General features: G+C 47.0%; 1 protein-coding gene across 7 annotated transcripts; it reads left to right on the top strand.

Annotated features, from left to right (window-relative positions):
- The first annotated feature begins 1,214 nt into the window (after positions 1–1,214).
- On the top strand, positions 1,215–27,425 carry SPACA3 (sperm acrosome associated 3). 7 transcript variants are annotated; one of them, XR_001888941.1, is made up of 7 exons: positions 22,007–22,146; positions 24,523–24,825; positions 26,255–26,292; positions 26,394–26,496; positions 26,619–26,706; positions 26,995–27,073; positions 27,262–27,276. XR_001888941.1 is itself a non-coding variant. In XM_017890871.1 (6 exons), exons 3-6 carry the CDS (start codon positions 24,690–24,692, stop codon positions 27,326–27,328), a joined length of 441 nt encoding a protein of 146 aa, XP_017746360.1. In that variant the 5' UTR covers positions 1,215–1,332; positions 6,646–6,763; positions 24,523–24,689; the 3' UTR covers positions 27,329–27,425. The 7 variants fall into 7 exon arrangements, 5 of the variants coding, with proteins under 5 accessions (XP_017746360.1, XP_017746358.1, XP_017746359.1 ...); XM_017890871.1 differs by lacking the exons at positions 22,007–22,146; positions 26,255–26,292; positions 26,619–26,706 and adding exons at positions 1,215–1,332; positions 6,646–6,763 and having other exon boundaries at positions 26,394–26,552; positions 27,262–27,425; XM_017890869.1 differs by lacking the exons at positions 22,007–22,146; positions 26,255–26,292; positions 26,619–26,706 and adding exons at positions 20,967–21,115; positions 24,294–24,355 and having other exon boundaries at positions 26,394–26,552; positions 27,262–27,425.
- The last annotated feature ends 378 nt before the right edge of the window (positions 27,426–27,803 follow it).

The following is a 27,803-nucleotide window of genomic DNA, read 5'->3' as shown; positions in this document are numbered from 1 at the left end:
GACCATTGTGGAAGACAGTGTGGAGATTCCTCAAGGATCTAGAACTAGAAATACCATTTGACCCAGCCATCCCATTACTGGGTATATACCCAAAGGATTATAAATCATGCTGCTATAAAGACACATGCACACGTATGTTTATTGCAGCACTATTCACAATAGCAAAGACTTGGAACCAACCCAAATGTCCATCAATGATAGACTGGATTAAGAAAATGTGGCACATATAGACCATGCAATACTATGCAGCCATAAAGAAGGATGAGTTTGCGTCCTTTGTAGGGACATGGATGAAGCTGGAAACCATAATTCTGGGCAAACTATTGCAAGGATAGAAAACCAAACACCACATGTTCTCACTCATAGTTGGGAATTGAACAATGAGAACACTTGGACACAGGGTGGGGAACCTCACACACCGGGGCCTGTCGTGGGGTGGGGAGAAGGGGGAGGGATAGCGTTAGGAGATATACCTAATGTAAACGATGAGTTAATGGGTGCAACACACCAACATGGCACATGTCTACATATGTAACAAACCTGCACATTGTGCACGTGTGCCCTAGAACTTAAAGTATAATAAAAAAATAACAAACAAACAAACAAAAAAACAGTGTAAGAGGATATTGAAAACTCCCCTATCCCTTCCACACAGCAGGCATCTAGCATGTTCCCTCTTAGGGAAGTTCCCATGGGACATGGAGAGATTGGCTTTGTAAATGCTCCTCTTACAGGTACTGAAGTTAGAAATTTCTAGAAGGAAATGAAACCACTCCTAGAAGATCCCTTCAGTTTAGCAGACCAGTTGGACCAAATCCTAGGACCCAGCTTTTACACCTGGGCTAAAATTCCATCATAAATACACTGTTCACAGCAGAAGAAAGGGGAATGATTAGGAGAGCAGTCATGACCATCTGGGAGAGGCAGCACCCTCCTGGGCAAGGGGTCTTGCCAGCCAAACAAAAATTTCCAAATGTCAATCCCGAATGGGATAATAATGATCCCAGGGACTGGGCCCAAATGGAGGAACAAATAATTATAAGAGATCAAAGAGTCCACTCCTAGGACATAAAATGTCTCAAAAGCATTCGAGATTCAACAAGAAAAAGAGGAAACTCCCTCTGCATTCCTGCAGAGGCTCAGAAATCAGATGAGAAAATACTTCAGATTAAATCTGGAGGAACCAGCAGAGAAAGGCCTTTTAAAGGTTAACTTTGTAACTAAAAGCTGGCCTTGCAGGCCAGGGAGTGCAGCTGCAGATGTGGGGGTGGCAGGAGCCGCAGAGCCAAAGCAGACAGCAGAGAAAAAGGTGGACAGTGTGAGAGAGCCAGTGTGACTAAACCCCTAATAAGATAAATAATGTCTGTATTATGCAAAAGGAGTCACTGGGGATCCCAGGCTCTGTGTAATGCAATACTTAGGAATTATGGGTGTTTAGGGATTTATACCCTCACTAAACAAGTATGTGCAAGTTTTGTAACTTGTCAAAGGATAAACAAAAAGGTAATGAGAAAACAGGACAAGGGAGGAAGACCTCCCAGACTAAGACCATTTCAAAGCATCTAAGTAGATATCACAGAAATGCCCTAAGTAGGAAGACTAAAAGTTTACTGGTGATTGTAGATCACCTTCCTGGCTGGGTGGAAGTCTTTCCCTTTCCAACAGCCACCACCAGAAATGTGGTCAAAATAATATTAGAACGATTGTACCTAGATTTGGCCTGGTGGAAAATACTGCTTCAGACAATGGGAGACACTTTACCTCAAGGGTGTTAAGGGGAATTATTGAAGGTTTACAAATTCGATGGGATTATCACACCCTTTGGCATCCCCCTTTCTCTGGAAAGGTACAAAGAATGAATCAAACACCCAAAAAGTGTATCACCAAGCTAATCTTAGAAACTAAAATGCCTTGGACCAAATGTTTTCCAATAACACTCCTTAGGATTAGGACAGCCCCAAGAAAAGACTTGGGATTGTCTCCCTATTAGTTATTTTATGGGCTCCCATATTTCGGCAGAACTACATATCTCCCTACTATGGAAGCCAAGGATCAATTCTTAAGATATTATATACTGGCCATATCCTCTACCCTGTCATCCCGGACTTCTGACTCAAACTCTGCCTCTTGAGTTTGTGGTTTACCATTTCCAGCCTGGTGACTTGGTGCTGATTAAGACTTGGAAAGAAGACAAGCTGCACCCAAGCTGGGAAGGCCCCATCAAGTGCTCCTGAGCACTGAGACGGCTGTGCAAACAGCTGAAGGGGGTGAACTCAGTATACTTGAGTCAAGGGACTGGTAAAAGAGACCCCAGAAGGGAGGGGAAAAAAAAACCCAGTGAAAAGTGCATGGGTCACCTGAGGAACCCTTAAAGTCAACTCTGAGAAAAATCTTAAAAGAAAACATGGGCTGGCCCCATTTCTGGAAGTTAATATGGTTGGGATGGGCTACCACACAAGGAGCAGAAGGTCAAAATGGAAACTGGCAGGGGATTCTTCCCTACCCAATCAGGTTGGTAATTAATATAACCCAGATGGTAGCACCCCAAACTATAAGATTTAATGCCTGCCAGGTCTTACCTTGTGGGAATTTGGAAAATTAGAGACAGCTCTCACAGGTGAATAAATATCTTTGCCCTGAGCCAAATGCAGGTTATAGTAGGGCATCGCCCTGCCCCAGCTGGGATGAAGTATGGTGTACTACCCAATTTGAGTGTTGGACAGTAAACCTGGGGTGGGTAACTCTGAGCTGGAGACCCTTGAAGAATAAACTACCTCTGACCAAGGGCTCCCCATCAAATAACTGTCAGAATTTAGAATGCAATCCTATACTCATCACCATTGACAATCCAGCTGTTCTAGACCAAGAACCAAAAGTAGCGTCTTATGTGTATAAGTTAGGAGCAGGCATCACAGGGAAAGACCCCCTAGGGTGATTTGCTCTCAAACTAATCAAGAACTCAACCTCCCATTTGCCTGGGACTACTGCAACCCCAGACCCTAATAAACACTTTGGTCCACCAAATAATGACCCTAAAAGGGTAAAAATAATTGAGGTAAAGTATTTAAGGCAAATCATAGAAATTGAGACAGTTTACAGAGATGTGAATGCCTGGGTCAAATGGGTCAAATTTTCAGTACAAGCCTTCAGCAAGAGTAACTATTATGTGTGTGCTGCAGGATGACCTCAGGCACAAGTGGTTCCGTTGCCCCTAGGATGGGATACCAATCCTGAAGGAATGCGTTGTATGTTGGTTCTATACCAGGATAAGGATGCATGGGGAAACGAGACTTGTAGGAGTCTGTCATTACTCTTTCCTGCATTGCGGAGGTCAGATCCCAGAGCAAACCCCTCATTCTCTATAGGGAATATGAACCACTCCTCTTGCTTCTCTAGGCAGGGGGCAGAGTACAGTAAGCCCATGAGAACTCTTGACTTGTACCCAATTCCTAAACATCACTGGTGAGGCAAAGGCAATTACTCAGCTCTCCATATACCCCAGGCTGATGTCTGGTGGTATTGTGGGAAAGGAATCTCCATAACTTGTTACTGTCCAGTTGGACCAGGACTTTGCTTTAGTCCAATTGGCCATTCTCTTCACCCTGGCATTCCACAAGATACCTGAAAATACACATGGCCACCAAAACTGGAGAAATTTGACAAATTCTTTTGACTCCAATATATATGTTGAGTCAACAGGAGTCCCTAGGGAGGGGCCTAATGAATTTAAGGCCCAAAGTCAGCATTCTTCTGGTGGTCAACTACTTTTTTTTGGGGAGATGGAGTCTCGCTTGTCACCCCGGCTGGAGTGCAGTGGCATGTTCTTAACTCACTGCAACCTCCTCTGCCTCCCAGGTTCAAGCCATTCTCCTGCCTCAGCCTCCCAAGTAGCTGGGATTACAGGTGCATGCAACCACACCCAGCTAATTTTTGTATTTTTAGTAGAGATGGGGTTTTGCTGTGTTGGCCAGGCTGGTCTAAAGCTCCTGACCTCAAGTGACCTGTCTGCCTCGGCCTCCCAAAGTGTTGGGATTACAGGCGTGAGCCAACACACTTGGCCCAACTATTAATAAGAATGGGGATTGGATTAACTACATCTATTACAATCAACAGAGATTTATCAATTATACTTGGGACACCCTCAAAAGGGTGGCTAGCCAGTTAGATGCCACCAGCCAAATGGCCTGGGAAAACAGGCTTGTGTTAGACATGATACTAGCGGAAAAAGGGGGCGTATATGTTATGCTAGGTGGGAAATGTTGTACTTTCATTCCCAACAATACTGCCCCAGATGGGACCATTACAGAAGCTTTACAAGGACTGAAAACTCTAGCCAACAAACTGGCAGAAAATGCTGGAATTGATGACCCACTTGTGGGTTGGCTAGGAGTTGGTTTGGATAGGCATGGTAGCTTCAATCATTACATCTCTCACAATTGTCGCAGGAATCTTAACTGCAGTGAGATGTTGTATTATCCCTTGTATGAGGGGACTAGCACAGAGATTAATTGAAGCAGCTATTAACAAACAAATGCTCATGAATTACTAGGAAAATAACCTGCTACTATTAGAAACCAAATTAAACTCATTCTCCTATGAGGAAGAAAGTAAAAGAGAAATTCGAGGACCGAAAGGCTTCATATGAAAATGAGACCAAAGGAAGTAAATAGAAAAGAGGAGGGAGTTTGTAAGAAAACATTTTGAATGGTCCATTTTCAAGGCGTGATACATCTAAGTACTGGCAGCCAGCCTACAAATGTAATAAACCTCATGGCTCATGCACCTAGAAGGTCACAATAAGTGAACAGAATGTAGAGGAGGGGTCACCCTATAAAACAGAAGAAAGTTTCGTTAATGAGAATTTGAAACTTAAGTGGGGAACTGGACCCAGGGTATAACCTTATAAGAGGGATAATGAAACTTAGGCGATATCCAGGAAGATTGTAACACCATAGTACTTGACTGATGAGGAACTGGGGGAGGGACTTGATTGCTAGGAGATAAATTACCTATTGTAACTGCCCTGGGTGTGCCTGCCTACCAGACACCTGATCTTGCAAGACCGCCATTAAAAGTCTCGCTCCCGCTGTTTTTCGTGTCTCCAAGTCCATTCTTTGGGTTTGGACGGGTGAATGTGTGTTTCTCACAATCAAATCAAATTGTCTTATTTTACAGGTCAGGGAACTGACTATGGCCTAGAGAAATGAGACAGCCTGTCTAAGATCACATGGAAACTAGGAACAGAGAAGGATCCAGACCTAGACTGCTCTATGCTGTCTATCAGGATGTTTTGACCTTGCCATGACTGACATTTGGGCTGATTTATTGTGGGCAGCAGTCCTGTGCTTTGTAGGATGCTGCATCCTTGACTTTTTCTCACCAAATGCCAGTAGCAACCCCCCTCCCTTAGTTGTGGTAACCAAAAATGTCTTCAGGCATTGCCATGCATCCTCTGGAGGGCGAAACCATCTCCAGTAGAAAATCATTACTATGTAAGATCTTTCTTTAAGGCCGAGTGCAGTGGCTCATGCCTGTAATCCTAGCACTTTGGGAGGCCAGCGCGGGTAGATTGCTTGAGCTCAGGAGTTTGAGACCAACCTGGGCAACATGGTGAAACTCCATCTCTACTAAGACACCAAAAAAAAAAAAAAAAAAAAAAAAAAAGAAAATTAGCCGGGCATGATCCCAGCTACTTGGGAGGCTAAGGTTGGAGGATCCCTAGAACACTGGAGGCAGAGGTTGCAGTGAGCTGAGATTGCTCCAGCCCAGAAAATGGAGTGAGACTCTGTCTAAATAGAAAAAAAAAAAAAAAAAAAAAAAAGATACTCCTTTGGGCCCATCGAACAGCACGAAACTGGAGCTCAACTCTTTCCTTGTAGTTTGGGAGAGAAATTGCTTTTGGGTGCGAAGTGGATAATGTCTTTCCTCCTCACTCAACCCTCCAGCACCGTGAGAGAGCTCTGCTGGGGCCCGGGATTTCAGCGAGGAAAGAGGAGCTCCCAAAGAGTAGTAGGGAATGTGTCAGAGGGAAGATAGCATGCACACCAGATCCTTTGAAAGATGCATTTCATTTTCCCCATTTTGCAGAGAGAGGCATAGAAGTACAGAGGGTTGAACACACCCATAGAGCCGCATGTGATTTCCCTTCCACACACCATAAGAAGCCCCATAGAATACCCAGGCTTAGTGTCTCTCAACTCCACGCCCATGAGCAATAATGTCAGAGGGCTTCTTTTATGCCCTCTCTGTCAATGGCAAGAGTAGTGTGAGTACACAGTTACGTTCTGGAAAGGTAGATCTGGTCCCTGCTCTGGCCCTTACTTCCTGTGAGTCCGGGAGGTCTTCACTTTCCCCTTGGGGGTCTTCGGCCTCACATTGGACTGCACCAGGGATGAGCATCTTCCTGGTGTTCACTCCGCCTTCCCACACCCGCAACCTTGAGAACCAAATGGGGCAAATAACGGTGTTTACAGGGCGTATTTATTTTAATGCAAAATGACAGTTTTATTGAGCCCAATGAAGGACAATGTATATTTTTAGAATCCAGATTAACCTCTTTTATTCACAGGAAGTATGCTAATGCAAATGACTATTTAGCCACTAAAATGTTAATAACTGGATTGTTTGTTTTGTTTTTTGAGACAGGGTCTCGCTCTGTTGCCCAGGCTAGAGTGTACTGGTGTGATCATAGCCCATTGCAGCCTCAGACTCCTGGGCTTGAGAAATCCTCCCGCCTTAGCCTCCTGCATATCTGGGACTCCAGGTATATGCCATTACACCTGGTTAATTTTTTTTTTTTTTTTTGTAGAGATAGTGTCTCTCTATGTTGCCCGGGTTGGTGTTGAACTCCTGGCCTCAAGCAATCCTTCCACCTTGGCCTCTTAAAGTGCTAGGATTACAGGCATGAGCTACTGTGCCCAGCCTTTTCTCATATGTTAGGAAAGTGATGGTCAGGGAGCTTAGGCCACAGGATATATGATTAGTAAGTGGCAAAATCAGAACGCTAAGCATGCATCTTTGGTTTCCAATTCCAGCTCTGTCTCTTAGATCACACTGCTTCTCAAGATCCAGCGGCAGCTACTGCAAGAGTGAGAGGCGGACTCGGTCCAGGGTTGGATGTGTACAGGGCCCTCAGGTTGTACAATCTCTCTGGTTGCTAGGAGTCTCTGATAATTAGAGCCCCCAGGTTGCTAGGCAACCCAAGTTGCTAAGAGTTCTAGTTTATTATAGGTCTTGGGTTGTTAAAAGCCCCAGGTTATTCAGATTTTCAATTTATTAAAAGCTTCATGTTTCTCAAAGGCCCCAAGTTATTAGAGACATCAGTTTCTAGGGGCCCTAGGCTCTTACAGATCTAGGCTCTTGAAGTTGTTAGGTTGTTAGCCCAACCTGGTTGCTAGGAATTTCAGGGTTTTAGAGGCTCTGGATTTCTAGAGGCCTTTAGCTTTTGAAGGTGCCAATCTACTCAAAACCTCACTTTTTAGCACCTGTAGCTTTTCACGGGTTCCAAGTTGCTATGGACACAGACTCAGAGTTTTAGATTTTCGCAGAGTTGTGGGTCAGCCCAGCAGTTTTCTTCCACCCATTCAGCCTCTATGTGATCAGATCCCATAAGTGCAGCTGTATGTTTCTCTCAGGTGTTTTATCATTGCTGAGCTTGTTCAGCACCCACAGCAGCACTGTCCTAATTCACTCTACTCATGGCCCGAAGCACTTAGGCATTGGTGGAAAGGTCTTCAGAGCAGAAACTTGTTATCATTCTAAAACAACCACTTTTTTTTTTCTTTTCTTCTTTTTCTTTTTTCTTTTTAAACATCAACTCAAACGAGATTAAAACAGCCACATGTTGAAGCACACTTGGGTTATGTTTCTGTTGTAATCATTCACTTCTAACCAATTTTAAATAATATTAAATTAGACTTTGACAGCCCCTTACTTCCAATTATTTTATTAGATTAGTTAGAACAGTAAAACTAGCTTTTATGTGTGTTTTTCCTTTCTAAGAAACTTTTTCTTTTCCTTTTTTTTTTTTTTTTTGACAGAGTCTCGCTCCATCGCCCATGTTGGAGTGCAGTGGTGGGATCTCTGCTCACTGCAACCTCTGCCTCCCGGGTTCAAGTGATTACTCCCACCTTGGCCTCCCAAGTAGCTGGGACTACAGGTGTGCAGCACCACGCATGGCTAATTTTTATATTTTTAGTAGAGATGGGGTTTCACCATGTTAGCCAGGCTGGTCTCGAACTCCTGACCTCAAGTGATCTGCCCATCGCAGCCTCCCAAAGTGCTGGGATTAATAGGCATGAGCCACTCTGCCCGGCCTCATGTGTAGATTTGTATACCCACCACTCCAATCCAAATACAGAACTATGCCATTACCAGGAAGCTCTCCCTTATACTACCCCTTTACAGTTACATTCATCTTCTTCCATCCCCAACCTGTGCATTTTTAAATGTATTTGCTTAACATCTCTTCAGTGCCTTCTGTGTGCCTCACCCATTAATAAGTCAAGGAAATACAGAGATAAATATAACGTACTCCTAGCTCTGGAAGAGCTCACAGACAGGATCATAGTCACGTACATTATAAATTATAGTGTAATGTGGTAATTCTATGATAGGAATAAGCTCAAGGTGTAGCGGCAAGAAAATAGGTGAGAGGGGAGGGTGTTCAAGAGGCAGAGAGCATTGAATTAGCTCCTTCTGCAAAAGTTGTGACACCGGGTTGATTTTGAAGGATGAGACAAAGTTATCTGTTGCCAAATGAGGAAGAACTTTTAGACAGATATGTCTTGGGAAGAGCTGGCTGTTTGGAACTGCCAGGGCCCAGGGGTTGGGAGGTGAGGCTGCCAGGTGAAGAGGGCAGACCGTGGAGGTCCATCTGGGCTTCTGACCGAGTGGGCTGGCCCAGTTCTGCAAGTGACAGAGCCCCACTGAAAGGTATAGAAATGGGGAATGGTGCATTCAGCCCTGTCATTTAGAAAGAGTCCTGTGATGTAGAGAGGCCAGTTAAGAAATGACTGCAGTCCCAGGTAAGATACGAAGAAGACATCAACCAGAGTGGCGGGAACAGGTATGGAAGAACCAGCTCTGAACTCAGAAGGAGATCGGGATGGGAATGAGGAGTATCAAAGGGATGAACAAGCACTTTTTCCAAGATTGATTTTTTTTAAGGTGATATCAGTTTCCTTGAGAGAAAACCCCTAGGATGTAAGTCCAAGAAGATGAATGCAAGAAGAGTAATTCCCTGCTTATTCAGAGATCTTGCTACTACAGTGAAAGCCAAGATAGCACAAACTTGTATGAGAAAAAGACCTCTGATCAGTTAAAACAAGCTCATGCTATTTTAACTTCGCAATATCCTTTAGGTCCTTACTCAGAGGCTTTTTTGACAATTCAAGTGCAGTTCTCAAAAGCATAGTTTCTTTGTTTCCTCACCCCTAAAATAATAATATAAGCAATCTTTTATTGAGTGTCTACTTGGTATCAGGTACTGTGTGAAATGTTTTTCATGTTATCTCATGAATTCCCTCCACACCTTCCTGGGGTGGCAGTTCTCTTCATTTTACAGGGAGGATACTGAGGGTCAGCAAAGTTAATTAATGCACCAAGCTCACAGAACTGGTAGGTTCTGTAAAATCAGGACTCCCCCCAGGTCTGCTGCTCTCACAGCCCACTGCCCCAGACTATAGAAGCCACAACTCACAAGAGGGAAAGGAAGAATGTCAGCCTATAGTGGCACCAGGTCCAGGAAGGAAATTCACATGAATTGAGGATCTTGGCAACTGTTAAGTAATTTCTATCAGCTTCACATGAGTGATATATAAGTGGGGCTTCTCCAGAGAAACAGAATAGGATATCTTTCTGTTTATCTGTTCATCTATCTATCTAACCAATAATTTTCTACCAACTTCACATGAGTAGTATATAAGTTAGAGTTTTCCAGAGAAGCAGAACCAATAGGATATCTATCTATCTATGTATCTATCTATGTATCCATTTTCATGCTACTATGAAGAAATACCTGAGACTGGGTAATTATAAAGAGAAAGAGGTTTAATGGACTCACAGTTCCAGATGGCTGGGGAAGCCTCACAATCATAGTGGAAGGCGAAGGAAGAGCAAACTCTTGTCTTACATGGCAGCAGGCAAGAGAGCGTGTGCAGGGGAACTGCCCTTTATAAAACCATCAAATCTCATGAGACTTATTCACCATCATGAGAATAGCATGGGAAAAACCTGCCCCCGTGATTCAATTACCTCCCACTTGGTCTTTCCCATGACATGTGGGGATTATGGGAGCTAGAATTCAAGATGAGATTTGGGTAGGGACACAGCCAAACCATATCATTCAGCCCCTGGCCCCACCCAAATCTCATGTCCTCACATTCAAAGCCAATCATGACTTCCCAACAGTCCCTCAAAGTCTTAACTCATTCAGCATTAACTCAAAAGTCCACAGTCCAAAGTCTAATCCAAGACAAGTCCCTTTTGCCTATAAGCCTATACAATCAAAAGCAAGTTAGTTACTTCATACAATGGGGGTACAGACTGGGTAAAGACACCCATTCCAAATGGGAGAAATTGGCCAAAATATAGAGGCTACAGGCCCCATGCCAGTCCAAAATCCAGTTGGGAAGTCAAACCTTAAAGCTCCAAAATGCTTTCCTTTGACTCCCTGTCTCATATCTAGGACAGGCTGATGCAAGAGGTGGGTTCCCATGGTCTTGGGCAGCTCTGCCCCAGTGGCTTTGGAGGGCAGCCCCACACTCCTGGCTGCTTTCACAGGCTAGCGTTGAGTGTCTGCAACTTTTCGAGGTGCATGTTGCGAGCTGTTGGTGGATTTACCATTCTGGGGTCTGGAGGACAGTGACCCTCTTCTCTTAGTTCCAACAGGCATAGTTCCAACAGTGGGGACTCTGTGTGGGGGCTCTAACCCCATATTTCCCTTCTGCAATGCCCTAGCAGAGGTTCTCCATGAGGACTCTGCTCCTGAAGCAAACCTCTGCCTGGACATCCAGGCATTTCCATACATCCTCTGAAATCTAGATGGAGGTTCCCAAACCTTAATTCTTGCCTTCTGTGGAACTGCAGGACTGACACCATGTGGAAGCTGCCAAGGCTTGAGGCTTGTACACACTGAAGCCATGGCCTGAGCTGTACTTTGGCCCCTTTTAGCCACAGCAGGAGTTGTTGTGATGCAGGGTACCAGGTCCCGAGGCTGCACACAGCAGGAGGGCCCTGACCCAGAAAACCATTTTTTCCTCCTAGGCCTTCTGGCCTGTGATGGAAGGGGCTGCTGTGTAGGTCTCTGATATGCCCTGGAGACATTTTCCCCATTGTCTTGGTGATTCACATTTGGCTCCTCATTACTTATGCAAATTTCTGTAGCTGGCTTGAATTTCTCCCCAGAAAATGGGGTTTTCTTTTCTATTGCATCGTAAGGCTGCAAATTTTCCCAACTTTTATGCTCTGCTTCCTTTTGAATGCTTTGCTGCTTGGAATTTTTTCTGCCAGATACCCTAAATCATCTCTCTCAAGTTCAAAGTTCCACAGATCTCTAGGGTGGGGGCAAAATGCTGCCAGCCTCTTTGCAAAAACAGCAAAAATCACCTTTACTCCAGTTCCCAACAAGTTCTTCATCTCCATCTGACACCACCTCAGTATAGACTTCATTTATTGTCCATATCACTACCTGCATTTTGGTCAAAACCATTCAACAAGTCTCTAGGAAGCTCCAAACTTTCTCACATCTTCCTGTCTTCTGAGCCCTCCAGACTGTTTCAACCTCTGCCTGTTAACCAGTTCCAAAGTTGCTTCTACATTTTTGAGTATCTTTATAGTTGTACCCTACTCTAGCAGTACCAATTTACTGTATTAGTCCCTTTTATTTTATTTTCTCTTCTTTTCTCTTTCTCTCTTTCTCTCTTTCTCTTTCTCTCTTTCTCTCTTTCTCTCTTTCTCTCTTTCTCTCTCTCTTTCTTTCTTTCTTTCTTTCTTTCTTTCTTTCTTTCTTTTCTTTCTTTCTTTCTTTCTTTCTTTCTCTCTTTCTCTCTTTCTCTCTTTCTTTTTTGAGACAGAGTTTCACTCTTGTTGCCCAGGTTGGAGTACAATGGTGCAATCTCGATTCACCGCAACCTCCACTTCCCAGTTTCAAGTGATTCTTCTGCCTCAGCCTCCAGAGTAGGTGGGATTACAGGCATGCACCACCATACCTGGCTAATTTTTGTATTTTTTAGTAGAGATGGGGTTTCTCCATGTTGATCAGGATGGTCTTGAACTCCTGACCTCAGGTGATCCACCCACCTCGACCTCCCAAAGTGCTGGGATTACAGGCGTGAACCACCATGCCCAGCCATTTTCATACTGCTAGGAAGAAATACCTGAGACTGGGTAATTTATAAGGAAAAAGAGGTTTAATGGACTCATGGTTCCACATGGCTGGGGAGGCCTCACAATCATGGCAAAAGGTGAAGGAGGAGCAAAGTCACATCTTACATGGCAGCAGTCAAGAGAGCAGAGAGCATGTCCAGGGGACCTGCCCATTATAAAACCATCAGATCTTATGAGACTTATTCACTATCATGAAAACAGCATGGGAAAAGTCCACCCTCATGATTCAATTACCTCCCATTGGGTCCCTCCCACAACAAGTGGGGATCATGGGAACTACAGTTCAACATGAGATTTGGGTGGGGACACAGCCAAACCATATCATTCTATGTATCTATGTGTCTATCTATCTATCTATTATCTATGTACCTACTTATCAATCTATCTATATATATATTTAATATATTTTTAATTTTAATTTTGTTTTGAAACAGGATCTTGCTTTGTTACCCAGGCCAGAGTGCAGTGGCACCATCATAGCTTACTGCAGCCTTGAACTCCTAGGCCCAGGGATCCTCCTACTTCAGCATCCTCAGTAGCTGGGACTACAGCACATGCCACTGTGCCCAGCTAATTTTTTATTTTTCACTTTTGTAGAGATGGGGGTCTTGCTTTGTTGCCCAGGCTGGTCTCAAACTCCTAACCTCAAGCAATTATCCTGCCTTGGCCTCCCAAGGTGGGAGCCACAGCACCTGGCCAAGGGAAATGTATTATAAGGAATTGACTTATGCAATTATGGAGACAAATCCCAAGATCTGCAGAGTGAGAGGGCAAACTGGAGACCAAAGAGAGCTGATATTGTAGTTCCAGTCTGAAGGCTGGCAGACTCAAGACCCAGGAAGAGCCAAATGTTCCAGTTTGAGACTGGAGGCAGGAAAAAAAAGTGATGTCTTAGTTGTAAGGCAGGCAGGCAGGCAGGCAGGAGGAATTCTCTCTTAACTTGGGAAAGGTGAGTCTTTTCTTCTATTCAGGACTTCAACAGATTGGATGTGGCCCACCCACCTTAGGGAGGGCAATCCAGTCTACCAATTAAAATGTTCATCTCATCTAAAGCACCCAGAATAGAAACACCTAGTAAAATGTTTAACCAAATATCCTGTGACCCAGTCAAGTGGACACATAAAATTAACCATTACACAGGATAAGATAGAATAATAAAGGAGACACAACACTAAAGGAATACAGTGGTGTAAGACTAGTGTAGGAATAAGTGGCTTTACACACCGCAGTCCTCCTGCCAACAATGCCACATGACTACCCCCATGTACTGTGCCCACTGATGAAAAGAGCAGGGTGAATCAGGTGAGAATCTTGATCTATGGACTTTAGGCTCTCTCTGCTTAGCCAGAGGAGGACCCATTCTCTCTGCCTACACTGACCCTGGCACGTTCCTTGTGGCCAGCCTGAGGACTCTTCTGACCAAGTCTTCTGGGCTAAGTTTCTTCTGAATCAACTAACTAGGTGATTTTCATTCATTTCTTCATTTATTTACTCACCCAGCATCTAAAAATCTTTGCTCTTGATGCTGGGAAAATAGACATGAGAGACACAAATCAGGCATCTGCTAGTCTGGTGGGAATGATAGAGAAAGAAGAACTGAGAGCATGTGGGATATGCTGAGACTGTAAGTTAGCACTGGACACTGTACAAGAATGTACCACTGGATCCTGTCTAAGTCAGCCCAAGGAGTCCAGAGGGAGATGTCAAGCTTTGACAGTGCTCTAAGAAGGACTAGATTCTAGCCAGGGAGTTGGGTTAGAAAGAGCAATTTTGACATACATGAATATATGATCCCATATAAGACATGGATGCAAAATGTCATCACACATTTGGGGAACTGTAAGAGTTTGGTTGGAAGTGGCTCTGAGCTCTGGCTGCACTTTGGAATCACTTGGGAACATTACAAACATACAGATGCCTGGGTTCTACCCCCAGAGATTTTGGTGTAAATGGCCTGGGATGGGACCCAGGGGTCAGTAGTTTTTCTAAAGTGTTGCCAGGCCTGAGCATGTAAGAGAGACTGATGGAGAACTTAAACTTGGAGAGAGCAGAGGAGTATCTCTTCTGGGATGTGGTCAAGAATCTGAGCTCACTTTGGGGGTAGGAAACACTTGTGCAGAGCTCAGCAGGGAAATAAAGACCTGTTGTTCTCCAACTGGGGCCTCGTCTGCCCTCATAACTGTTCCTTTTGAGCTTCTGTTTCTTATTCCCCATTTAAAAGTGAACGTCGACTGGGAAATAACAAAACATACAATAAAATAAAATAAGCTGAAAGATTACTCAATAAAAAGAAGCAATAAAATAGTAAAAGCAGGCGGATGCAGTAAAATCCCCAAAACTCGACCAGACAGAATCACCACCAAGGGCCAGGCAATAAAAACAATAGCTAAAATGTACTGCTCCAAGTGGTAAGCATCTTCATGCATTGAGACACTTGAGATTCACCACCAATCTAAGAGGCAGGGATGGTTATTATTTCCATTTTACAGGGGAGGGAAACATGGTTTGGGGAGATGAAGTACAGTGCTCAAGCTTACAGTGGGCGGGGCAGGGTAATGACTCCATTTCAATGATGAGGAAGTGGAGGCTAACTTTCCAAGACTAGTTAGCCAGTTGGGGCAGAGCAAGAAATTGAATTGGGGTTTCTAACTCAAGTACAAAGCTCTCCCCTCCTCCACCTCCAATGAAACCTGAAGCCTGGCTGCATGTGAGAGTCATCTGGGAAGCTTTAAAGACATATTGATGCCAAATAGACATTTCTTGAAAGAAGACATACAAATAGCCAACCAGTGTTTGAAAAAATGCTCAGTATAGCTAATCACCAGGGAAATGCAAAACTAAACCACAATGAAGTATCACCTCATACCTGTCAGGATGGCTATTATTTAAAAAAAAACTAAGACAAGTGCTGGTGGTGAGGGTGTGAAAGAATTGGAACCCTTGTGCACTATGGGTGTGAATACAAAATGGTGCTGCTGTTACAAAAAACAGTATGCAGGCTGGGTGCGGTGGCTCATGCCTGTAATCCTAGCATTTTGGGAGTCTGAGGCAGGTGGATCAAAAGGTCAGGAGTTGAAGACCAGCCTGGCCAAGATAGTGAAACCCCATCTCTACTAAAAATGCAAAAATGAGCCAGGCATGGTGGTGGGTGCCTGTAATCCCAGCTACTCGGGAGGCTGAGGCAGAGAATTGCATGAACCAACAACGGAGGTTGCAGTGAGCCAAGATCACATCACTGCACTCCAGCCTTGGCAACAGAATACGACTCCATCTCAAAAAAAAAACAAAACAAAACAACAACAACAACAAAAAAAAAAAAATGAAAGAAAAAAAAAAAGAAAAACAGTACGGAGATTCCTCAAAAAATTAAAAATAGAATTACCATGTGATCCGGCAATCCTGTTTTTTGGTATTTATCCAAAATAATTGAAATCATGATCTCCAAGAGATATTGGCACTCCCATGTTGATATGGTTTGGCTCTGTGTCCCCACTCAAATCTCATCTAGAATTTTAATCCCCACGTGTTGAGGGAGGGATCTGTAATCCCCATGTGTTGAGGGAGGGAGGGAGGTGATTGGATCATGGTCGGGGGGGGCAGTATCCCCCATGCTGTTCTCGTGATAGTGAGTTCTCATGAGATTTTGTTTTGTTTTGTTTTGTTTTTTTTGAGACCAAGTCAGGCTGGAGTGCAATGGCACAATCTTGGCTTTCTGCAACCTCTGCCTCCCCAGTTCAAGAGATTCTGCTACCTCAGCCTACTGAGTAGCTGGGATTAGAGGTGCACGCCACCACACTTAATTTTTTTGTGTTTTTAGTAGAGACGGGGTTTTGCCATGTTGCCCAGGCTGGTCTCAAGCTCCTGGTCCCAAGTGATCCACCTGCCTTGGCCGCCCAAAGTGCTGGGATTACAAGCATGAGCCACCATGCCCAGCCAGAGTTCTCATGAGATCTAATGGTTTTCTAAGCATCTGGCATTTCCCCTGCTTGCACTTTTCTTGCCTGCTGCCATATAAGATTTGCCAACTTCCCAATTCACCATGATGGTAAGTTTCCTGAGGCCTACACAGCCACGCAGAACTTGAGTTAATTAAACCTTGTTCCTTTATAGATTACCCAGTCTCAGGTATTTCTTTATAGCAGTGTGAAAATGGGCTAAAACAGTAAATACAATGGGGGTACAGGCATTGGGTAAAAGTTTCCATTCCAAATGGGAGAAATTGGCCAAAACAAATGGGCTATAGGCCTTATGCAAGTCCAAAACCCGGCTGGGCAGTCATTAAATCTCAAAGCTCCAAAATCTCCTTTGACTTTATGTGTTACATCAAGGTCATGCTGACGCAAGAGGTGGGATCCCACGGTCTTGGGCAGCTCTGCCCCTGTGGTTTTGCAGGGTACAGCCTCCCTCCTGGCTGCTTTCACTGGCTGGCACTGAGGGGCTGTGGCTTTTCTAGTTGCACAGTGCAAGCTGTCGGTGGATCTACCATTCTGGGGTCTGGAGAACAGTGACCCTCTTCTCACAGCTCCACTAGGTAGTGCCCCAGTGGGGACTCTGTGTGGGGGCTCTAACCCCACATTTGCCTTCTGCACTGCCCTAGCAGAGGTTCTCCATGAGGGCTCTGCCCCTACAACAGGCTTCTGCCTGCACATCCAGGTGTTTTCATACGTCCTCTGAAATGTAGTGGAGGTTCCCAAACCTCAATTCTTGACTTTTGTGCACCCGCAGGCCCAACACCATGTGGAAGCCAACAAGGCTTGGAGTTTGCACCCTCAGAATTCATGGCCCCTTGTAGCTCTGGCTGGAGTTGGAGTGGCTGGGATGCAGGGCACCAAGTGCCAAGGCTGCATAAAGCAGCAGGGCCCTGGGCCTGGCCCATAAAATTATTTTTTCCTCCTAGGACTCCAGGCCTATGATGGGAGGAGCTGGCTTGAAGATCTCTAACATGCCTTGGAGACATTTTTCCCATTGTCTTGGCTACTAACTTTTGGTTCCTGGTTACTTACACAAATTTCTGTAGCCCATTTGAATTCTTCCCCAGAAAGTGGGTTTTTTTTCCTACCACATGGTCAGGCTGCAAATTTTCCAAACTTTATGCTCTGCTTCCCTTTTAAACATAAGTTCCAATTCTAAACCATCTCTTTGTGAATGTGTATAACTAAATGCTTTTAAGAACACCCAGGTCACATCTTGAATGCTTGGCTGCTTAGAAATTTCTTCTGCCAGACACCCTAAGTCATCTCTCTCAAGTTCAAAGTTCCACAGATCTCCAGGGTAGGTCAAAATGCCACCAGTCTCTTTGCTAAAGCCTAGCAAGAGTGCTTTGCTCCAGTTCCCAATAAGTTCCTCATCTCTATCTGTGACCACCTGAGCCTGGGCTTCATTGTCCATATCACTATCAGCAATGTGGCCAAAACCATTCAACAAATCTTTAGGAAGTTCCAAACTTTCCCACATCTTTCTGTCTTCTTCTGAGCCCTTCAACCTGTTCCAACCTCTGCCTGTTACTCAGTTCCAAAATTGCTTCCACATTTTCAAGTTATCTTTATAGCAGTGCCCCAATATATTGGTACCAATTTACTGTATTAGTCCATTTTCACACTGCTATAAAGAAATACCTGATACTGGGTAATTTATAAAGGAAAGAGATTTAATTAACTCAGTGCCACATGGCTGGTGGGGGTGGCTCAGGAAACTTACAATCATGGCAGAAGGGGAAACAGGCATATTTTACATGGTGGCAGGTGAGAGAAGTGCAAGAAGTGGAAATGTCAGATGCTTAGAAAACCATTAGATCTCATGAGAACTCACTCACTATCATGAGACCAGCATGGGGGAAAACCTTCCATGATCCAATCTTCCTCCCTCACTTGACATGTGGGAATTACAGCTTCCTCCCTTGACACATGGGTATTGCAATTCAAGTTGAGATTTGGGTGGGGACACAGAGCCAAACAACATCACAGGTTCACTGCAGCATTGTTCACAAAAGCCAAGAGGTGGAAACGTGTGTCCATCCACAGTGATATGGTTTGGACATGTGTCTCCTCCAAATCTCATGTTGAGATGTGATCTCCAGTGTTGGAGGTGGGTCCTGTTAGGAGGTGTTTGGGTCATGGTGGTGGATCCCTCACAAATGGCTTGGTGCTGGCCTCGTGGTAATGAGTGAGCTCTCATTCTATTAGTTCATGCAAGAGCTGGTTGTTTAAAAGAACCTGGCATCTCCTCCCCTCTCTCTTGCTCCCTCTCCTGCCATGTGACATGCTTGCTCCCCCTTCACCTTCACCTTTACTCATGAGTAAAACCTTCTTGAGGCCTCCCCAGAAGCCCAGCAGATGCTGGTACCGTATTTCCTGTAGAGCCTGCAGAACTGTGAGCCAAATAAACTTATTTTCTTTATAAGTTCCCCAGCCTCAGATGTTCCTTTACAGCAATGCATAATAAACTAACACACATAGATTAATGGATAAAAAAAATGTGATATACACACAAAGTGGAATAATAATCACGGGTAAAAAAGAAGAAAATTCTGACATATGCAATAATATGGATGGGCTTTGAGGACAATATGCGAAGTGAAATACGCCAGTTCCAGAAAAGGAAATAATTCATAGAATCAAAGAGAGGAATGGTGGTCACCAGGGGCTGGCAGGAGGACAAAACAGGGAGTTACTAATCAATGAGCATTAACGATCCAGTTAGGTGGCTGGGTGCAGTGGCTCACACCTGTAATCCCAGCACTTTGGGAGGCCGAGGAGGGTGGATCACCTGAGGTCAGGAGTTCGAGACCAGCCTGGCCAACAGGTTGAAACCCTGTCTCTACTAAAAATACAAAAATTAGCCGGTGTGGTGGCGTGCATCTGTAATCCCAGCTATTCGAGAGGCTGAGGCAGGAGAATCGCTTGAACTCAGGGGGCAGAGGTTGCAGTGAGCCGAGATCATGCCACTTCACTCCAGCCTTGGCAAAAGAGTGGAACTCCATCTCAAAAAAAAGAAAAAAAAATGGAAAATCCGGTCAGGCAAGATGAATGAGCTCAAGAGATCTGCTGTGCAGCAGTGTCCTGTACAGTCAACAATAATGGATTGCACATTATCTATACATTAAGAGGGCAGGTCTCCTGCTAAGTGTTCTTACCTCAGTTTAAAAAAAAAAAAAGGAAAAAAAAAAGAAAAACACTGGTGCTGATGCTGGGCCAACCCTCAATTTTAACTTGGTTGTCCTGGGGTGGGGCCCAGGCAGATAGGGTGGACATGGTGCAACTAGACACTTTCATGGCTGTGCCCTGCACTCAGTAGTAATTACTATTATTTATTGAGCACCTGGGATACTAAGCATTTTGTTGCTGTTTCATTGAGCCTTCCTAGTACCCTGTGAAGTTGGTATTGTCATCCCCACTTGAGAATCGAGGAAACAGAGAGTGAGTTCACTTTCTTTAGGTCATCCAGCTGGAAGTCACTAGCACCTGTGTTCAGCCCTGGTCAGCCTGACCCCAAAGCCTGTGCTCTGCTGCATGGCCTCCAAGCCTGGGCCCCTGTGAGGCACAGACATGGGCACCTCATGCCCTTTCTTTCCACTTCTCTGCCCTTTAAGTTTTAGGGTCAGTAGTGTAACCTTTGCCCTGCACTTGTCCACACTGAATGGCCATTATCCAGGTGGAGAAGGGGGTGGTTTGTAACTCAGCATTAAGGAAGAACTTTCTGGCACTCAAAGGAGCTCCATGGTGAGATGGGCAGCCTGGAAAAGCAGTGGGCAACCACCACAATCCCTAGGCACCCACCACCATCCCTGGACACGCACCACCATCCCTCCACATCCACCATGATCCTTGGGCACACACCACCATCTCTGGGAATCTACCACTATCCTTGGGCACCATTCCTGCACACTGGGACCACCATCCTTGCATACTCACCTCTGCCTCTGGGGACCCACTGCCATCCCTGAACATCTACCACCATCCCTGGGCACCCACTAACACCATCCCGGCACATCCATCACCATCCCTGCACATTCACCACCATCCCTAGACATCCACCACTGTCCCTGAACACCCACCATCCCTGCACATCCATCACCATCCCTGGGCACCCACCATTGCCCATGTGCACCCACTACTATCCCTGCACACACCACAATCTCTTGGCACCTACTACTGTCCTTGCACACCCACCACTGTCCTTGCACACCTGCTACCATCCCTGGGCCCCTACTACTGTCCCTGGTCATATTCACCACTGCATGTTCACCACTATCTCCAGGCACCCACCACCATCCCTGCACATGCATCACCATCCCTGGTGTCCCCCACTGTCACTGGGAAATCATCTGAAAGATCTGTTAGGAGAGGAAGTGTCATCCTTCAATGTAGTGTGTATGTGTGTGTGTGTGTGTGTGTGTGTGTGTGTGTGTTTGGGGGGGATGGGGTAGAGAGGTGCAGGGGGCTGGGATTAGATACCCCTGCTCTGCCTCTGGGCCCTGAGTTGAAGGGCTCAGGTGCGCTAGTCAAAGCTCCAGGCGGAGCTGTTTGTGGAAGATGAGCTCACAGAGCTGGAGTTCTAGAAGGCCCTCGGTTGACCTGGAGCCTGCCTTCCCCATCATTCTCTTAACACTGGGTGCCTGGGGCCCTGGCGAGGTTGTGGGGGGCATCCTGAGCTGCAGCAGGGTTTTGGGCCACTGCTGCTGCCGCCATTGTCACCGTGGTCTCAGCTCTGTGGGGAGCACTCCTGATCAGTGAGCCCCCTTTCCCTTCTTCCTGGGGCTGTTAACAGCGCGCTGGGTTGGTCTGGCCAGAGAGGGGTGGAGAAAAACAAGCTGGTGGTTAGGATGGGGGTATCCTGGCCTGGAAGACTGACCAGCTGAGAGAGAGAGAGAGAGAGAGAGAGAGAGAGAAAGAGAGAGAGAGAAACTCTGGAGCTGCTGTGAAATGGTCAGGATGGAATTGCTTTTAAGTCACTTTTCCACAAAAAACAGTCCCTGTGTAGCAGACAATTTGATTTCCTCCTTTACAACTTAGGGATACTAATCCCACTCCTTTCGATTGTTGAGAGGATTGGATGAGATTAAGTTAGAAAAGCTCTGGGAAGGGCCTGGCATGGTGCTCAAAGACTTGACAAACTCCACCAGGTTGGTCACCTCCTCCCTCTCACTCCCCTCGCAGTGAGGAGAAGGACTTATATCCCTGTGGCCACGCCTTTTGTGGACTTGAATTTCAGAAGCAGCCCCGAGCGGCTACTCCATGCCAGCAGCTCTGCAGATAAATAAAACCGGCTGCCGTTCTTCAGAAGTTAACTTTGCGGTGGGAAAGACTGACATCTATTCCAGCCTGGTGTGACAGAGGAGGTGGAAGATGGGGCGTGTGAGAGTGTGGGGGGCGGTGACCTGCCAGGAGACTCTCCCTGGGGAACCCCGTCTGATGAGACCCTTCAAGTATGAGTCAGAGTTAACCATGTAGAGGAAAGGAGAGGGTGAATGTTCTAGATAGTAAGGTCATTGTGAGAGAACAATTGCTGGAACATAATGTATGAGTGAGGGAGTGGGCTGCAGGGCTGGGCTGTGAAGGGTCGTGAAGGGCCGCATGGACCTCGAAGGGGCAGTAACAGTGGGAGCCATCCAAGGTGTCACAGGGCTGGGCTTTTCATTTAACAAATTTGTTCTAATGGACGTGTATAGAATAGCTTGGAAGAGTGGTCAAGACATGGTACAAGAAGACCATGAAGGAACCCAGTGTGACCCTAGGAAAGGACGGTGCTCTGAGAGGGAAGGTAGAATCCACAGGACATTGGGACTGTTTGGTTAGGACTGGGTGAAAGATGTCATGGGGAAGGAGTGAAGAATGACATCCATATTTCTGGTTTGGGTAAGTGGGTGGCCCGTCATGTTTTAAAGCACATAAGGAAAGTTGTAAGGCAGAAGCAGGCACTGATGGGAACAGTGGTTCTGTTTAGATGTGCTGAGTTTGAGGTGCCTGAAGGAATTCAAGTGGAAGTGTCCAGCCAGTAGTTGCCTCTGAGGTCTTGGGGAAGATGCCACAGGGGTCGCCAGCCTACAGGCGGTGGCTGACAGCAGGGCTGCCCAGAGGGTTTCCTCAAAGTGGAAGAGAAGAGGGCTCAAGGCGGGAAGGCCTGGAAAGCATATCAGTGTTTATGGCCTGGGCAGAAGTGGATTCCACAGAGGATAAGGAGGAGAGTCAGCCGGAGAGGGAGGAGGAAACCTGGGAGAGGGGAGCATCGTGGAAACCAGGAGAGGCAAGCCTTTCAACAGCGGGTGGTGGACAGCATGAGTGCGGCTGAGAGCTCCCATAAGACAGAGCCGATGGGGCCTCCTTGGACCTGCAGAGCAGTTTCAGCGTGTGGTGGTGGCGGGGAGGGCAATTCACCAGGTTGGAAAACAAATGCGAGGGGAGATAAAGTGATAATTTTCCCCAGGAGTTTGGGTGAGAGGAGGGGGAAAGAGACGGGGGGGTACCAGTCAGCATGAGACTTGAGGGAAGGCATTTAGAAGCTGGAGACTGAGCAAGTCTCTAGGAGCAGGGGAAGGAGGAGCAGGAGGGGAACGGTGCTGGCGCACTGGGAGAGGAGGGACAACGGATGGAGCAAGACTTGGAGACCAGAAGGACAAATCTAGAGCTTGGAGGGAAGGAAGGTAGGCCTGCATGGGGGTGGAGGCCCCGCACCCAAACAATGATGGGGTGCAGATGAGGGCAAGGAGGCTACTGATGAGTTTGCAAGTGAGTGAGGCTAAGGCAGAAAGAGGAAGAAATTCCAAAAGTGAGCACCTTGCTTTTCTTAGTGCATCGGGAGACAAGATCATGTTCTGGGAACATGATAGGGGTAGGACAGTATGGTGTGCTCAAGGACAATACCGAGGGTTTTCATTTCCTGTGAGGGAAATGGGAGAGAGAAATCTGAGCAGAGACAAGCGCGTGCACCAGTGCTAGTTGTAGTTCATAACAGAAACAACAATTCACTTATTTTTAGTGCCAAGAGCTAGGCTGTGCCCACGCCTTTTCTCATTTATTCTTCCAACAATCGTATGAGGCAGGTGTTACTCACGTCCTCATTTTATAGAGGAAGAAACAAGGCTCAGGGAGGGCCCAAAGTCAGAGATGGAGCAAGGAGCAGAGGGGGGCTTCCAACCCGAGCCTTGCTGCAAAGCCACGCCCTCAACCACTGTCATCCTCGGTGGCATTCAAGGTCCTGTGGAGGTTGGAGACCAGGGATACCCATTGGCACAAACAAGAGTTTGTACAACTCTTTCACTTTTTGACTCTGTGAAGGTGGAGAGCAGGTGTGGAGGTGCAGAGCTCAAGAGAGGCATGGGAAGGCTTGTCAGAGGTGGTGGGCAGTGGGATAGGAGCTCACAGAAGTGGGAAATGCGGGTGAGGACAAGAAGCAGGGATGACAGGGCAGGGGAGGGACTGGTTGAGACACAGTGGAGCCAGAGGGGACTAGGTCTGGGGAGATGAAGGAGCCCTAAGCCTGTGACACCCAGATGCTAATGTCCTCCATGATTTGGGGGACTGGCCACACACAGCCAATGATGAGAGGGCATGGAGGTCAAACCAGACAGGCAGGCTGGCCTTCCAGGGAGAAGGGCTTTTTCCAGGTTATGGTTTAGAAGGGGTGGTGGGGTGGAGGAGACTCTTGGGACATCTTGGGGCCTTGTGTGTGGAGAAAGAACAGCTTCCCCTTGAGCGGGCTATAGGGGAGCAGTGTTCTGGGGGAGACCTTGTTTCAGTTAAGATCTGGAGATGGAGGGTCAGTGCCAGAAGGGCTATCCCTTGACAACTGGGCTGAGGGGCCCGTGAACACGGTATGACACTGCCTGGCCATCCCCTCCGGGAGCATCTGCTCAGTGGGGCTTTGGATTTATAGAACTTTGTCTCCATCCAAACTTTTCCCCTTCCTAGTTGTAAACTCTTGTGCCTCAGGACTAAATAATGTGTAACATGTAATATGGAGTTCACAACAGGTCAGTTTTCTTCCTGGTTCGGACTGGGGTGGTGTGAGGCAGGATGGGGAAGGAGAGGGGCTGGTCTCGGGGGCAGGGCTGATGCTGATCAGGGATGCAAGGGGGCTGATTCCTGCTGCTGGAGCCTGGCCTTCTGCCCACCCCTTCTCTCGTCTCCTCTTTTCCAGGGGTACACTCAAACCCTGTTTCTTCTCCTGTGAGTGGACCACCGAAGCTGGTGAGCTGTGGGTCATCCCAAAGCTCAGCTCTGAGCCAGAGTGGTGGCTCCACCTCTACCACCGGCATAGAAGCCAGGAGCAGGGCTCTCGGAAGGCGGTGGTGCCCAGCTGTGATCATGTTGTTGGCCCTGGTCTCTCTGCTCAGCTGCCTGCTACCCTCCAGTGAGGCCAAGGTCTACAGTCGCTGTGAACTGGCCAGAGTGCTACAGGACTTCGGGCTGGACGGATACCGGGGATACAGCCTGGCTGACTGTGAGAACCCCTCTCCCTGGCTGGCCCTGGCTTCCCCATACCTCTCTCCCTCCTTCCCTCCCTCTTTCCTTCTCATTCAAGGGCTGCAGCTTCGGGAGCTTTTAGAGCCCTTCTGTAAACCGAAGATGATTTGAGATGGCAGGTAGAGAACAGCCGGCACTGAGTTAAACATGCAGTAGGCAGGCAGCAGGCAACCAAATTGGACTCACTCCTTCATTTTCCCCTGCTGCTAAAGTCAGGGTCAAAGGAAACAAGCAGCTCAGTCCCCTAAACTTAACCGTGGCCACTAGGATTAGACATTCCTTCTGAAATTGGAAAAGACAAACAACAGAGCAGTCATGCCAAACTTTTCAAGCTGGTGGCAGTTTTAGATGGCTACGCGGGAAGGGAAGTCACACTGGGGCTCATCTTTCCAACAGGTCCGGCGCCCTCTATAGATTCCACCTGGGTCTTCCTAATCTTGTCACTAAAGATTTAGCACTTGTAGGTGGGGCGCGGTGGCTCAGGCCTGTAATCCCAGCACTTTGGGAGGCTGAGGCAGGTGGATCACCTGAGGTCAGGAGTTCGAGATCAGCCAGGCTGACATGGCGAAACCCCGTCTCTATTAAGAATACAAAATTAGCTGGGCATGGTGGCAGGTATCTATAATCCCAGCTACTTGGGATGCTGAGACAGGAGAATCACTTGAACTCGGGAGGCGGAGGTTGCAGTGAGCTGAGATCATGCCACTACACTCCAGCCTGGGCAACAGAGCAAGACTCCGTCTCNCAGTCATGCCAAACTTTTCAAGCTGGTGGCAGTTTTAGATGGCTACGCGGGAAGGGAAGTCACACTGGGGCTCATCTTTCCAACAGGTCCGGCGCCCTCTATAGATTCCACCTGGGTCTTCCTAATCTTGTCACTAAAGATTTAGCACTTGTAGGTGGGGCGCGGTGGCTCAGGCCTGTAATCCCAGCACTTTGGGAGGCTGAGGCAGGTGGATCACCTGAGGTCAGGAGTTCGAGATCAGCCAGGCTGACATGGCGAAACCCCGTCTCTATTAAGAATACAAAATTAGCTGGGCATGGTGGCAGGTATCTATAATCCCAGCTACTTGGGATGCTGAGACAGGAGAATCACTTGAACTCGGGAGGCGGAGGTTGCAGTGAGCTGAGATCATGCCACTACACTCCAGCCTGGGCAACAGAGTGAGACTGTCTCAAAAAAAAAAAAAAAAAAAAAAAAAAAAAGAGTTAGCGCTTGTAGATTAATTCAACAAATTTACTGGCCCCTACTACATGCTGAACAATGAGAAAGTGGGAAGATTGCTGGGCTAAAAGTCAAGAGGCCTGAGGATAGCCCCAACCCCTGCTATTTGGTAGCCGATGGGACCCTGTGTGAGTCACTGTGCACCTCTAAGCCTCGATTGATTGATTCATTTGCAAAGCAGGTGGGAAGACACCTGCCCCAATCACCTTGATCAGGCAGGTGAGGCTTGGTGGAGCCAGCGTGGGACCTGTGCAGTGAGTACTCTGGCCTGGGGTGGCCGTAACTCTCTGACCCCCAGGCCTGTGCTCTGCCCTATGCAGGGGTCTGCCTTGCTTATTTCACAAGCGGTTTCAACACAGCTGCTGTGGACCACGAGGCTGATGGAAGCACCAACAACGGGATCTTCCAGATCAGCAGCCGGAGGTGGTGCAGAAACCTCACCCCGAATGCCCCCAACGTGTGCCGAATGTACTGCTCAGGTAGCTGGGCCTGGGCCCAGGGCTGGCAGGAGTCAGGCCCTGCATTAGCTTTTGTTTCCTTCCCAGTTTCGTTTGCTACCCGCATCTCTGAGTGAGGGTTCCCCCGCATCTGGCTGGGCCCACGGAGGAGAGGGAGATGGGACAAGGGATGAGGGTAGGTCTTCTATCAGTCTGAACTGGGGTCCCAGACAGGAGACTGCCTTAGAGCTATAGGAATGGAGAGAGGATTGTTTCTGATGGAGCAGGAGAGGGATAGGGTGGAACCTGTGCTTCCAGAGTGGTTGAGACAGGCTTGGATTTAGGGGAGTGGAGTGTGTGTGCGTGTATATATATACATAGAGAGAGACAGACACACACACGCGCGCGCGCGCGCACACACACACACACACACACTCTGGATGTCTCCTGCTCCCTCATTGTGTTTCTCTGCCTATCACCCCAGATTTGTTGAATCCTAATCTCAAGGATACTGTTATCTGTGCCATGAAGATCACCCAAGAGCCTCAGGGTCTGGGTTACTGGTAAGTAACTTGGGCTGCAGCCCTGCCGCAGTGGTTTGGTTAGAACTGGTGGGCAGCAGCAGGGAACAAACCCCTTTCCTTCCTCACTTCTGGTTTAGAGCCCACACTCTCCTTCCTGTTCTTCTCTGGGCAGTGACTGGCAACTGCAGCTGATGTGATCTCTCCTCTTCCTTGTTCTCCATCCTCAGGGAGGCCTGGAGACATCACTGCCAGGGCAAAGACCTCACTGACTGGGTGGATGGCTGTGACTTCTAGGATGGACGGAACCACACACAGCAGGTTGGGAATGTGGTTTGGTTCCTGACCCAGGCTTGGGAAGACAAGCCAGCAAATAAAGGATGGTTGAATGTGATTGTGGCTCTCAGCTCTCAGTGTGTCTGCAGGTGCCTTGTCAGAGCCAGAGCACCTCCATGTTCCCTCACCTCACCTGTCCGCCTGGGCTGTGCTTCAAGTGGACTCCAGAAAGTTCAGCACCAGAGGCTTACCTCCATTTCTGGTGGCCTCGGGGCAGGTATTTGGCGGGGGCACCGGTGCATTTTTTGTCCACCACACCTGGCAGAGTTTGGGTCTAGGGTGGCCAGATTTAACAAAACAAATACATAACAAACAACAAAAACAGGATGCCCCGGTTTAATTTGAACTTTGGATATACAACAAATAACTTTAAGCATGTCCAAAATATTGCATGGGAACATACTTATATTAAAACTATTTGACGTTTATCCAAAAT

The sequence above is a fragment of the Rhinopithecus bieti genome, unplaced genomic scaffold (assembly GCF_001698545.2).
Source record: "Rhinopithecus bieti isolate Rb0 unplaced genomic scaffold, ASM169854v2 scaffold_19652, whole genome shotgun sequence".
Lineage (NCBI taxonomy): Eukaryota > Metazoa > Chordata > Mammalia > Primates > Cercopithecidae > Rhinopithecus > Rhinopithecus bieti.
Note: the sequence above shows the minus strand (reverse complement) of the source record. Positions and strands in the feature narration are given on the sequence as shown.